The 14,213-nt window shown below is 37.7% G+C and overlaps 2 protein-coding genes across 2 annotated transcripts in view; one reads left to right on the top strand and one right to left on the bottom strand.

Annotated features, from left to right (window-relative positions):
• Positions 1 to 4,925, top strand: part of LOC110446475 (usherin-like) — a 70,216-nt gene extending 65,291 nt beyond the window's left edge. Inside the window, exons 61-62 of the mRNA XM_021491648.1 lie at positions 341 to 562; positions 854 to 4,925. Coding sequence (XP_021347323.1) covers positions 341 to 562; positions 854 to 940 — 309 coding nt within the window. The 3' untranslated portion in view covers positions 941 to 4,925. The remainder of the gene's footprint in view (positions 1 to 340; positions 563 to 853) is intronic.
• Positions 4,926 to 11,512: 6,587 nt separating this feature from the next.
• LOC110446438 lies at positions 11,513 to 14,038 on the bottom strand. The gene is made up of 3 exons (XM_021491591.1): positions 13,890 to 14,038; positions 12,858 to 12,899; positions 11,513 to 12,446 (listed from the first exon to the last, which is right to left on the bottom strand). The coding sequence occupies exons 2-3, from the start codon at positions 12,894 to 12,896 to the stop codon at positions 12,063 to 12,065; spliced, it is 423 nt and encodes a 140-aa protein (XP_021347266.1). The 5' UTR covers positions 12,897 to 12,899; positions 13,890 to 14,038; the 3' UTR covers positions 11,513 to 12,062.
• Between the last annotated feature and the right edge of the window lie 175 nt (positions 14,039 to 14,213).

Here is a 14,213-nt window from a genome sequence, read left to right as displayed (position 1 = left end):
CATTCATTTGCTGAGATGGCAAACTATTAACCTCATCCAAATGAATGACCTTGACCCAATATCAAGGTTACAGGTGTCAAATGATTTCTACAGATTGATGAGCCTGAGAGAATGATTTTGTTATATAGCTTTATAAAAAAAACAATTAATTAAATAATTGCTGTGTGTATGAGGCCTTGCAAATTATTTTACTTGTTTTATAGCTTTCTGGGGGTGGAAAGCTATGCATTTCTTTTTCTGACATTAAGGTCAAAAGTTCAGATATGTTAGATCACTTTCTGTTACAGAGCATTGTGGATCAAGTATATAAACTAAAGTATGAAAAAAATCTTGTTTTCAGGAAATGTCTGGTAGACCTTATCATACTAGTAAGCCAGGTCACATGTTTAGCTCCCGAGGGGAGGGAGTAACCAATCCTGCATTCAGTAACAGACGAATGATGCATCTTGACTCGAGTCCAGAATCTTCTTCATCCCGGTCAAAGTATGAGGATGATTTTGATGATGTGTTGGATGATGATGACATAGATTATCTCTGGAAGAAGGGAAGAGAAAGCACTCTGGTAAGATATCCCATTACTGTAGCATATCTGGTAATATTTCAATACTGTAGTGTATATGTGGGATGTAGAAAGGATGCTTAGCAGATTTTTTTCATCTAAAGCTCTAACAATTGATAATTTGATATGAAAATGTTTACAAAATATTTTGACTACTTTAACTTAATCCTTTCTCCTGCATTGAAATAGTACAGAATCGGGATTACACTGCACACAAGTAAGTCATCAAACAACTGTTGGTTGACGACTACCAGTAGTGGCGTTCTATTTGCTCTATGTTCTATATTATTTCAGTTTGGTGAGGAAGATGATGACAGTGGGGAACTACCAGCCTATAGTATTACAAAGGAACAGACAGTGTTTACAGATACCCACCTATAACCTCATCCTTGTCATAGAGATTTATACGGGGCACATTTACTTTGATACTGTGTGTCCAGTGCCATATCCCCGACGTCATCCCCGGACTGTCACCAACCTGCCTTGTCATTGTGATTTGTAGATGGCCAGCTAACAGATACTGTATGTGCCCTGCCATTTTCCCAGGCAGAAAGCCTGATTCCTTGATACAATGTGTAACTATTCCCAGACTACTGTAGTAATGATCCTGTTCAGACGTGGTACTAGAAAGCGGGTGCCATGGGCGGCAGGCTACCACTTCAACTTTAGGAGTCTGTAATCTTTGCAGTCATGTACATGCAAGGAGGAATATCACTCTATTAAATTCTGTCTATTTTAAATCATTCATATGGATACAATTTTGCTTTCTACTAGAAATGAAGTTGTGCCTTAACTTCATACATATGTAGATTCCATTTATGATGTGCAATAGACACTACACAGTTTGAACTTGTGCAAATTTAAATTGTATTTATTTAAACACTCTAGACAGTGAAGCCCACATGTCTTATTTGATCAAAGCAATTTTGCCAATTGTAATGGAGACTTCATACATTTAAGTGAACAAATGTATCATACCTTTCAAGATGACCCACCGTAGCTATCAAACTTGCCAAGCTGATCTGTACTAATGGTGACCCAACATACTTACATACCTGTAAAGGTGACCCAATATACCTACATACCTGTAAAGGTGACCCAATATACCTACATACCTGTAATGGTAACCCAACACACCTACATACCTGTAAAGGTGACCCAACATACCTACATAGCTGTAAAGGTGATCCAGCATACCTACATACCTGTAAAGGTGATCCAACATACCTACATACCTGTAAAGGTGACCCAATATACCAACATACCTGTAAAAGTGACCCAATATACCTACATACCTGTTAAGGTGACCCAATATACCTACATACCTGTAACAGCAACCCAACACACCTACATAGCTGTAATGGTAACCCAACACACCTACATAGCTGTAAGGTGACCCAACATAACTACATACCTGTAAAGGTGACCTAACATACCTACATACCTGTTATCGTGACCCGACATACCTATAAAGGTGACCCAATATACCTACATACCTGTAACGGTAACCCAACACACCTACATACCTGTAAAGGTGACCCAACATACCTACGTACCTGTAAAAGTGACCCAATATACCTACATACCTGTAAAGGTGACCCAATATACCTACATACATGTAACAGTAACCCAACACACCTACATACCTGTAATGGTAACCCAACATACCTACATAGCTGTTAAGGTGACCCAACATACCTACATACCTGTAATGGTAACCCAACACACCTACATACCTGTAATGGTAACCCAACACACCTACATAGCTGTTAAGGTGACCCAACATACCTACATACCTGTAAACGTGACCTAACATACCTATAAAGGTAACCCAACATAACTACATACCTGTAAAGGTGACCTAACATACCTACATACCTGTTATCGTGACCCGACATATCTATAAAGGTGACCCGACATACCTATAAAGGTGACCCAACATTTCTGAAAAAGGTCAGAATCAACATTACCCATAAAAGTGTCACAACTTACCTGTAAATGTGACCCAACATACCTGTAAATGTGACACAACATACCTGTAAATGTGACACAACATACTTGTAAATGTGACACAACATACCTGTAAATGTGACACAACACACCTGTAAATGTGACACAACATACCTATAAAGGTGACCAAACTTACCTGTAAATGTGACCCAACGTACCTGTAAATGTGACACAACATACCTGTAAATGTGACACAACATACCTGTAAATGTGACACAACATACCTGTAAATGTGACACAACATACCTGTAAATGTGACACAACATACCTATAAAGGTGACCAAACTTACCTGTAAAGGTCAGAGTCCAAAATTACCCATTAAAGTGACTCAAGATACCTATAAAGGTGAGAAACATACCTGTTAAGGTTACCCAGCATACCTGTAAATGTCAGTTTTCCAATTACCTGTAAAAGTCTCTAAATTGTATTTGATGCAATGGTAATTTCTTATACTGTATTAATTTGGATAATTTATCTCATATCTGTGTTAAGCTATCTAATGTATAACAACAACCATGATGTGATGTAGATTATCTTTTATCTATTGAATTGATTGTTAATGTGACAGTGACTTCACAATGAAAATGATTGAATGACATCATATTAAACCTGTATGTGTGGAGATACAAAGTAATCACTGACAGGGGTATACGTACACCACCTTATCATATCTAATAATATGCCCAGTCAACTTACCAACTTCTCTGGTCGTTTGAACACCTAGAACCTCAAGTATTTTGTATCAATCAATACTGGTCCTTTTTGAACAGCCTGTGTCTCAGTTGTTTTGTATATTATCCAGTTATTGTCCACTCACCTTTACATGGGTCAAAGAAGTGAAAATCTTTTGGAAGTTCAACAGTTTAATTTGATGGTAGCAAACTTTTTTGATTTTATTGAAGAATGTTATTCTGATATTGCTGAAAGATTGTATTGATAATACTGAATGAATTGCAACCACACCAGAATAATTCAATGTTGTTCAATTTGTTGTATGAACCAGGTGGTAGTGCACTAGTTGTTTTTAGCTCACCAGGCCCAACGGGCTAATTGAGCCTATCCCATGGCATGGCACCCGTTGTCAACCTTTCCTTCAAAAGACAATTACTCAAGAACAGCTGAAGGGATTTTGACTAAAGGTGTGGAGCATTCTGGGCACAAAAGGGGAAATGTGGGTTAATCTTTAAACACTATTCCTGAAGTATGGGTATCAGGATTTTTACCTTATCAGGGTGTAATTCATGACCAAGGGAGTTCAATGTTTAATAAAGGGGAACACTTTCATTGCAGTTGTCCCAAAGGTGAAATAAGGACTCATTGGTCAGATTATTTCTAAAGCTTATGTGAAAGATTAATTGGCATGGAGTATCCTTAGGTCAAAGAATTTCAGCACTGTATAAATGAAGGATACTGCCCCTCTTGGCGTGGAGTAGCAAAGCAGTAGATTAAACTACTTCATAGAAGTGAATGAAATGAAATCAATATGAATGAAGGGTGTGACAAAGTACTATCGTATTTTGGCCATATCACAATCAAAGATGCTCATTCTCAACTTCCCATCAAGCTAATGGTAACCAAACTTGGTGTGAATAATGTGCTGATGGTCCTGACCAGGTTCCATTAAATTTTTCATTAATTTGGAATCAGAACTATTCTATGATTTGCTGATACATTTGCTATAAATCATCAATTCCATGAGATCAATTTGAACCAAACATCATACCATGTACCTGTCATTACTTTTATTATGGTGGTTTTTTTTTTAATTCTTTGGGTCAATAACAAATCTGAAATGGCTAAGTAAATTTCAACTTCACTTATTTAGTTGAACAAAAGAAACAGATGAGGGTTACAGGCCTTTTATATTTTATCACACCAACGTTTTAACACATCATTTATGTACATATATGTATACTGGTCACAGTAAGTTTTACTCCTGGCAATCAGAAATGACAATACAATCAATTTTAATTGTTGAGGCAAAATATCTATAACATTTACTGTGATTTCACATATATCATCGAAAGTTGTATTTATAATGATTATTATAATAGTAGATTTTTATATCTAAATAAACTTGTTTTTGTTTATGTAGATTTTATGTGCATGGCTAATGACTACAAAGGGAGATAATAAAACATGAGAAGTTAAGAAAATTCTGATATGTTATGAAGATTTGAAATATTTGATATTTTCTTCAACAGTATATACTTGTCTTTGTACAGAAGATTGAATCACAAATGACCTGTGATTGGTTTTAATGTACACAGTAATCTTTAATATACACAACCCTGAACATTTCTTTGTCAAAATGTGCAATATTAGTTTTAATGAATATTCTATGTATAAACCACATTCCACGATATATTTATTTTTATGATATTGTTTATAATAAAAAAAAAAATACAAATTATAATCAATCTTTGTGATTGTTTTGATATGGTTGTTAAATTTCTCAGCCATCTCATCTATACACTTTCTTGAACAGAATTTGGCAATATTTGATGTGGCTACCATAGATAGATAGAAATGTAAGGTGTTTATCAAAGCAGGTACAACTGTTGGCTTAGTACAGGTTATGGGGTACAATTGTGTATTGTATAGTGAGGTGGCCACCATAGACAGGTAGAAATGTGAGGTTGCCCACCATAATCAGTTGGATAATTGATCACGCTATATATATTGCTGGTGGCAGAGAAAAGGTTTGTCTTGTGACATTGAAATATTCGCTGCATAACACAGTAGTTATGTAATGGAAAATACACATATTGATCTGATGTCTTAGAAAGTACGACATATTGTGCATATTGTTATATTTCACAAGGACTTCAACCTGAGTAAAGTATACCCATTTGCACTGAAAACAGCAGCAGTCTGAGATGTCAGGTGAACACACGATTTTGGTATCGCTTTTATTATATAACTAAATTTCTTTTCTGCAACACATTGTCATCATTACCCCATACTGATGTTAAATACTTCCCAAAATCTTGAAATGGCCAACAAGGTAGACAAAACAACATCAAGGATGCAATAAAGGTACATAAGATGGCACTAAAATGTTCATAACACATTCCTGTTTCATTTTGTCAATTTTATAAATTGGATAACAACCAATTAGTGTCTGCCAAGAACGAGTTTTGGCTACTTAGGAGTTCCAACACCTTGTATTATACCTACGGTTTAATCCTTATTATTGTGAGATAAGAACCAGTTTTTGTATCACCCTTATTTGAAGTTTAGTATTACCTGTGTGTATTGTGTAACTGCTAAAACACAACATAGGGGATAGAATAGCGTAACCCGTAGGAACTGTTGGCCCTTGGTAAAGAGATGAATTTAGAGGGAGCAACTCTACAGAAGTATGTGAGTGAGCAGAAGGCATTGCAGCGAGCTGATAGAGCAGAATTGAAAACAGAGTAACAGTCGCATGCACAGAGAGAACATGAGTTGAAGATGGAAGAACTTAGACTACAGGCTTTATTTCCATAGGAAAGGAAAAACGAAAGACTGTGACTGTCACTAGGCAGGAGGAACTGCTCAATGAGAGACTGGAACTGGAACAGCAGGTAGCTGAGAAGAAACATTTAAGGAAGATGGAGCTATATCTAGCAATAGCTGAAGAGAGGAAACCAACCCAGGTGCTTTTGCATACTACTACAGCGACGGTAAAGGGTCGTAAGCTACCACCTTTTGAGGAGGGGAAAGATAACATGGACACCTACATTAGCAGATTTGAACGGTATGATGTGACGCAAAATTGAGAAGCAAATCTCGGAGCGAGCATTGGACATGTTTTTTTTGGACTTCCAGTAGACCGTGCATTATACTTCGATATTCTGAAAGCAGCACGTTTAAAGATATTTGAATTGACTGAAGGAGGGTTCAGGGAGAAGTTCAGATCAGTTAGACCGGAATTAGGAGAGACATTTACACAGTTTAGCGTTAGACTGGCTATATCTATTTCCAACGTTGGATTAAGATGACTTGAAACTAATAAGGACTTTGATTCATTAAAGGACCTCATTATCAGAGACCAATTCCTGCATTGCTGTGGAAAGGAATTGTTTTTATTCCTTAAGGAGAGAGATACAGGTAACCTTGGAGAAATGTCGAAGTTGGCAGACCAGTTTGCAGAGGCACGGAACGCTACATATGGTTTGATGACTGGTGTCGGAGGGAAACCTGCCAAGACCCAATCACCAAGCCAACGCGTCAAACTATGAGAAAACTGGAAACAGAAACAGGACATGCTACATTTGTGGGAAGCAGGGCAGTGTGCCGTACGAATGTAAGAACAAGAATAGTGGTAACAAACAGATTACATCTGTTAGTATTCATGACGAGGCTCCTATTAGCTATTAGGGCGACCAGTTTGTTACTGTACTTAGACACAGCGAAAGTGACGGCATTGTGGTAAAGAGAAGTTTGGTGGAAACAACGCAGATGACTGGAAAGACACAAGTTTGCTACTTGGTGGATAGGACTACGATTTACGCACCTATGGCTGAGGTATTTGTTAGATACACCATTCTACACTGGATTCTGTGAGGTATGGTCGTTAGAAACTCCACTATACCACCTAATCATTGGTAATGTAAAAGGTGCAAGAGAGCCAAATTATCCAGATCGAGACGGGAAAGTGGAGAGACCAGTTATTCAAGCAGTAGAGACGAGGTCACAGAGACGAGCCAATGAGAAACCTAACAGACCTTTGAAGATTCCAGCTCCGCTTCGTGTGTGGCGCAATCAGTTTAGATGAGCTGACGAGGCAGCAGCACGAGGACCATTCACTCAAAAAGATAAGAACATTCGTGGAAAAGGGGGATGTGTTTGAAAAGGAAACTGGAATTGTATCATCATACTACGAACGGAAAAGAATATTATAAAGAAAATTGAAGAATGAGAAGATTGCAGGAGATCAAGAATTTGGACATGTTATTGAGACGCTGAGAACGAGGGTGATTAAGATGGCACACGAGTCTATCTTGGTGGGACATCTTGGTATTCGTCGAACTAAACAGCGAGTTCTGATGGAATTTTTCTGGCAAGGAGTGGAGGGGGATTTCACGAGGTATTGCAGGTCTTGTGACATTTGCCAAACGACGTTTCCTAAGGGACGAGTCCAGAAAGCACCTTTAGGCACCATGCCGCTGATCGACACACCATTTAAGCGTATCGCTGTCGACTTAGTAGGGCCACTTGATCCACCTACAGAAAGAAAGAACAGGTACATCTTGACAGTCATGGACTATGCGACGAGGTATCTGGAAGCTGTTCCATTATCGGGGATAGGGACAGAAAGGGTAGCAGTAGCATTGGTGGACATATTCAGCAGAGTGGGGATTCCTTTAGAAATGTTAACCGACCAGGGCGCCTCATTTACGTCGACAGTGATGAAGGATGTCAGTCGGTTGCTATCATTTCGACGCCTTACTTCAACTCCGCACCATCCCATGTATAATGGTCTATTGGAAAGGTTTAACGGAACGCTCAAGCAGATGCTGAGACGGATGTGCTCAGAGAAACCTCAATATTGGGATAAGTAAATAAATACACAACTCTTTGCATATCGCGAAGTGCTACAGGAAAGCTTGGGGTGTTCAACATTTGAGATACTATATGGAAGGACAATCCGAGGACCCATGATGATCCTTTGGGAATTATGGACCAAGGACATTGATGATGAAGAGGTTAAGACAACTTATCAAAAGTAGTTGCTATTATGAACAGACTCGACGAGACTTGTCGGATCGCAAGTGATAGCTTGAATACATCAAAAGTACAACAACGGAAGTGGTACGATAGGAAGGCCAAGTTGCGTCACATGAAAAAGGGAGACAAGGTTTTGGTTCTACTTCCAACGAAGGCCAATAAACTCTAAACGCAATGGTGAGTTCCATTCATGATTGAGGGGAAACAAGGAACTATGAATTACCTAGTGAAAATGGACGACGGGAAAATCAAGACACTTCACATTAATCTCCTAAAGTGATATCTAGACAGGTATGTATTGGATGAATCTCGGAAGAAACGAGGGAAGAAGAATGATAGAGTAGAGACTGCTGACGCCGAAAATGAGGTATATGTAGCTTGTATAGGAGCAGTAGTGGTTGAAGAAGACAGCAACACATCTGCGGAGATGTGATACAACATGGTTGATGAGTTTCCGAAACAGGCAGGAAAGGAAACAGTCGAAGATGTCGTAATCAATTATTTACCTTCTGACCAGAAGGTGGATGTGAAGCGGGTATTGGAAGATTTTAAGGATATACTTACCAATGTTCCTGGACAGACGGATGTTGTTGAGCATGACATACTTACCATTACCAAAGATCCAGTCAAAGTCCGACCATATCCGATTCCATTAAGCACTAAGGAAACATTAAAGGAAGAAATCGACAAGATGCTTGAGATAGGAGTCATCGAACCGTCTTCACCCCCTTATGCTGCTCCAGTGGTAATCGTGAAGAAAAAGGACAGAACCAACCTGTTTTGTATAGACTATCGGCAGCTTAACCACGTTACAGTGTTTGATTCTGAGCCGATGCCGAACACCGAGGACATGTTTTCGAGATTGGCAGGATAACATTATTTTTCGAAGTCGGAGTTGACGAAAAGATACTGGCAGGTTCCAATGGCAGAATCAGCGAAGGAAAAGACGGCCTTTATCACTCCTGTAAGACTTTTCCAATTTCGAGTCATGCCATTTTGCTGGGTCAACGCCCCAGCTTCGTTCTTCAGGCTCATTAGGTAGGTTTTGAACGGATTACAGAACACCGACAGTTTCGTGGATGACATTCTGATAACACTAGAAAATTTTAAGAAAGCCTCAGCTGAGAGTAAGGATAAGTAGGCTTCTACAGGAAGTTTATCGCAAACCTCCCTGTCATTGCGGTGCCACTTACAGAGTTTACAAAGAAAGGACTTCCTAATAAGTTAAAATGGGACGTCACTCTGAAAAAAAGCGTTGACGGCCAAGCCGATTCTGAAGTTACCAGACTTGAGTCAAGACTTCATACTCAGGACTGATGCGTCCAGTACCGGGATCGGAGCGGTGTTACTGCAAGTTTCTGCCTTGAGAACGAGCTTACCCATTGGTAGAAAATGAATGTCTTGCTATAGTATGGGGTATTCAAAAGTTTGAGCAGTATTTGTACAGCAAAGAATTTTTCCTCAAAACAGACCATCAACCACTCATTTATCTTTTATCGACCAGTGAAAGGTTGATGATATGGGCACTCCTTCTGCAGCCGTATCGTTCCGGATCGTTACGATCAAAGGAAAGGACAACATAGGTACCGATTACCTCAGTCAGACTTAGATGTGTACATAGTGAGGATTCTGCAATTTTCCTGAAATATGCATCGTGTATGTTAAAAATGTAAACACTTTCTTGGAATAGGTGAATTTGGTCAGGAAGCATATCAGGATAGTATTGGGTATTTATGTATCATATGTTATTCATATTTCGTTTAGCTATTCACGGGTAAGTTATAATATAAATTAGACTGACCAGGTAAGTAATATTCACAATGTCATTATATATTAATTAGCCTTTGTTGCGCTAAGACGTGTGTCATTTTGTGAAGACCGAAAAACCAGACAGAGTCATCAGCGGTCCTCAGAAGATATGTAGATCAGCTACTGCTATTCATTGCCGCAATGTACATGAAAAAAAATCCATTAAATTCATATACTTACGTTTTGTAAATTTATTATTTTTGATATTAGTATCGGACAGAAAACCATAAAAAAGAAACAGCCAGAACTCCAGCCTACACCTAAACTTCAAGTGTTCAACTTCCACCGATCAGCTGATTTTGTTGAAACGAAAAATATATATCTAGAATCTAATAACCAACACTTGATATTCCTTTCATTTTTAAAAGTTGATCTTATTTGATATTTTCTTTTTGGCATTTGACACCGCATATTATATATTTTATGTCCGCACTATTTCAAATCATCGGTCACCATAGTAACTATCCAGGACACCCGTCGGCACTAGGCATAGAGCTCATTTGTACTGTTTGCCAAAAACCCTGCAGATGTAAATGATAATAAATTAATAGATGAAGTGCCCTGTGTCATTACAAAGTTATCTTGGTTTAATGTGCAAGTTTATGTCACGGGGATTACCCAGCCGGACGTTTGGTGTTAGGAAGTTCGTGACCAAGAGGAACCGATTGCTAGTCGGAAGTCAGTATTTGATATGACTGTTATAAATATATTTTTTTAATTTCAAATTAAGAAAATAATAATAATAGTACAATGGTTCACCATTTATGAGTTTTGCAATGTTTATAATTATTTCTCGCAACTAGGTTATCTCGGAGAAGGGGATATAACTCTTCTCAGAAGCGGTTCTATGCGTACATGTATCATGTATCCTTTAAATCCTATTAAAGGTACATCGTCGTAATTTAAACCATAGCACAAAAATAGATAATATGTAAGCAATAAAGGAGATTGGCAGACAGTTTGGCAGACACTCATTGAACAGTACAAGTGCATACTGGGTATGTTTTTGTGTGTATGTGTTTATTGATACCGACTTAGCCGACAGGGTTTTAAATTTTGTATTGGACAATGATATGTTCAGATAGGCTGGAGAACATAGTCGAAAACAAACTGTATAAAGATAGCAGGTGTCTGGTTCAGTAAGTTCAGTCAATGTATACACATGCAAATAAGGAGACTTAGAACTACATTATGTGCCTATTTTCATTATATGAAGTTTTTCCAAGTACAGTCGATTTTTTTCATATGTTGGTTGTGTCATTTTGATGTAGTCAATGATACATGTTATTGTACCGATATTATCATCATTGTCCTGGGTTTACAAGTGGTTGCAAATCCTTTAATATAAATCTTACGGTACGTCTTAAGTAAATTAGTTTGTCAATATATGAGATGGATCTTGTATAACAAACTGCACCCCTTGTATGGTTTCAATGTGACAATGACTGATAAATCCATAAACTGGTCCATAAGTCGAGCCCCGTCAATTGTAAGCCAATAAAACGCGATACAAAAAACGATGCCATATGGTATTTTATATCAGACTCTGAGCCACTTGGTTATTCAGGATGAAGTACTGATGACAGAAGCCGTGCCAATGTCCTAGTCCTTTGGGCAAGTGAGGCGAAAAAGAGAGGTTAGTGATATATAGCAAGCTTCTAGAAACTTGTTATATCCTTATGCCATATACTTAATCTTTTTTATTTTAACGGTACTGTTTTTCAGGCATTCAAAAACAACAATTCTTCAAGCAACAAGTTCAAATATTCATTTCTATATTTCTATTGTTCACAGTGATTTTTCGATCGATAAACAAACTGACAGGTTAAAGTCGGATACTTGTTTCACTCTTTATCCACCAATATAGGACAATGTTCCCCTTAAATTTAAATAAGGGTACATATGAATGTGTATGATAAATACAATTATGAACAGGTGCATTTATCAAAAATGTTTCAATGCCGATAGTCAATTTTGCTGTGTTTGATCATCAAAAAAACGTCCGATAATAGGCAAAGTTGACAGAATATCTTGCAAACTTGGCCATCCGCTTTTCCCCTCTCGGTACACCTGTATTTCCCCTTTATTGTCGTGTTGGAGGGTAAATTTGTACTCTCCTTTCCCAGCAGTAATAGCTATTGACTGTCCGTACATGTCCTGAATAACAATCTTAGCATTCTTCCAAACCTCGGGTTTTTCCTTTTGTATTTGGTCAATCGCTGCATGAAAGAATTTTCGTAAGTCCTCTTGTTTTTCATCCCCAACTGTTCCTTCATTTCCACACACCTTGACCTCCAATTTAGCCATGTGTCGTTTGTTAATCTCTGGTACTGTGTACTGGTCATTATAACCCTACAACAGAAATACTGGATTTACATTTTGCTGGATTATACTGCATGATACTTGATTTTGATTTACAGATATAAAGTCATTTATTTTCATGTATATTTGTGTTTTAATTTTGGGCTAGAAGATTAGTAGGTAATATGCAAACATGTTTTTCATTTCCATTTGAACTGGGTTTTTTTCACTTTAACCAATAGTTTGTACAAATATTTACTAGAAATAGACATTCCTTGTAGAACAATACAGAAGTGAAACTAGTTAAAATTTTATTCTAAAACTGGCATCAGGAAGTAATCACGAATAAAATCTAAACAATCAATTCTATTTTTTTATAATTAATATGATGGCATGATGCAGCACACGCATACGCACACTTTTTAAACCAATCAATAGAATATACAAAATAAGCCTGCTTACCTCAATCTTATACTGGTCCAAATTTTTACAAACCGCCATGACCTGAAAAAATCGTTGTGAAGATGTAATTTATTAATGTCATGACTTCGGAATGCTAGAAGAAGAATTACAGTCATGTCATACACAGCTAAGTGAATTTCAATTAAGAATATCTGAGGGAAAAACACAACTTAAAAAAAAATGTGGAGGGGGGGAAGTAGGCCTAGATTATCTTACATACATATATTTTACCCATGAAAAATGAAATATTACTTTAAATCAATTCCTAACGTATCCTAAAATTTCTGCAGCAACATATATATTATTACTCTTAACGCGTGTCTTTCACTGGTGAAGCTACCCATATAAAACTAATATGTAACACGTGTAAAAGTGAGTATTAAACCCCAGGTAGGAGCTTACTGGGCCGTTACACGATTTACAGGAATTCACATATCACAAGATATATTATTGCAGTAATTTGACGAAAGAAAAAAATCATTAAAATCCCATGCGAAACAAGAAGGGCTGAAAAATAAGCCACTGATGGCTTACTATCTAAATAGTAACAAAAGCCGATACGAAAAACGAAACAAGTCGTGGTTTGTTATCGTGATTTTGGGATATTATCATTGGGTGAAGTTATCATAGGACATGTCATTGCCAATTGATGTTATGACCACACATCAGAACAGCCCCATCCTAGACTTTCTTTCACTCTGGAAAACGGCAGCGTTTATGTAAAATAGTCGTTTTGAACTTGACAGCAATATCTTTCTTAATTCCCTGGGAGCATAAAACCGGTGCTGCCATTTCGGCGCTCACAGCTAGCATTAACAATTCTAGCACTGCCCAACAATGTACTCATTTACAGCTGTGTAGACTGTAACAAGGGGAGAAAAGTATCTTGGTCGAAGATACAACACATTGCCGTGCCGTATCTCGAATCCGCAAACCCTTTGGTCACGAGCTCGGCGTCCTCCCACTAGACTACTGTGCCTCCACAGGCATACATACAGTAAAGAAGCGATGGGAATCTATATGTTAACATACCTGTGAAAATCCCTCAGCTTTCCTGCACAGTTCACTCCTTTAATTCGCTTTACAAACCGAAACTGTAGATTTAAGTCCACGACCAACTATAAAAGATATTTACAGAAGCCGAATAGGATCACAGAAAACATTTATCTGAGATAATAACGCAAATCTTTTAACTTTAGCTAAAATATCGTTATAAACAATTGTATTGGCATCAATATGGATAAAGTTCTCAAACTTTTGCAGCTTCCTTCAAGTAATTACAGGTTACTAGTAGCATCCCCTGCAACCTTTTTCCTATTTTGGTCCTTATTTGGCCTCCATACATTACCCTAAAAA

This window comes from Mizuhopecten yessoensis, unplaced genomic scaffold, assembly GCF_002113885.1.
Source record: "Mizuhopecten yessoensis strain PY_sf001 unplaced genomic scaffold, ASM211388v2 scaffold2699, whole genome shotgun sequence".
Lineage (NCBI taxonomy): Eukaryota > Metazoa > Mollusca > Bivalvia > Pectinida > Pectinidae > Mizuhopecten > Mizuhopecten yessoensis.
The sequence above is the reverse complement of the archived record's forward strand: the minus strand, read 5'-3'. Positions and strand labels throughout refer to the sequence as shown.

Bases quoted from the DNA above. Each gene is read 5' to 3' on its own strand.
- LOC110446438 (XM_021491591.1), bottom strand. From the start codon at position 12,896: ATGGCGGTTTGTAAAAATTTGGACCAGTATAAGATTGAG. The intron at 12,447-12,857 runs GTAAGCAGGCTT...TTTCTGTTGTAG, and splicing joins TGGACCAGTATAAGATTGAG to GGTTATAATGACCAGTACAC.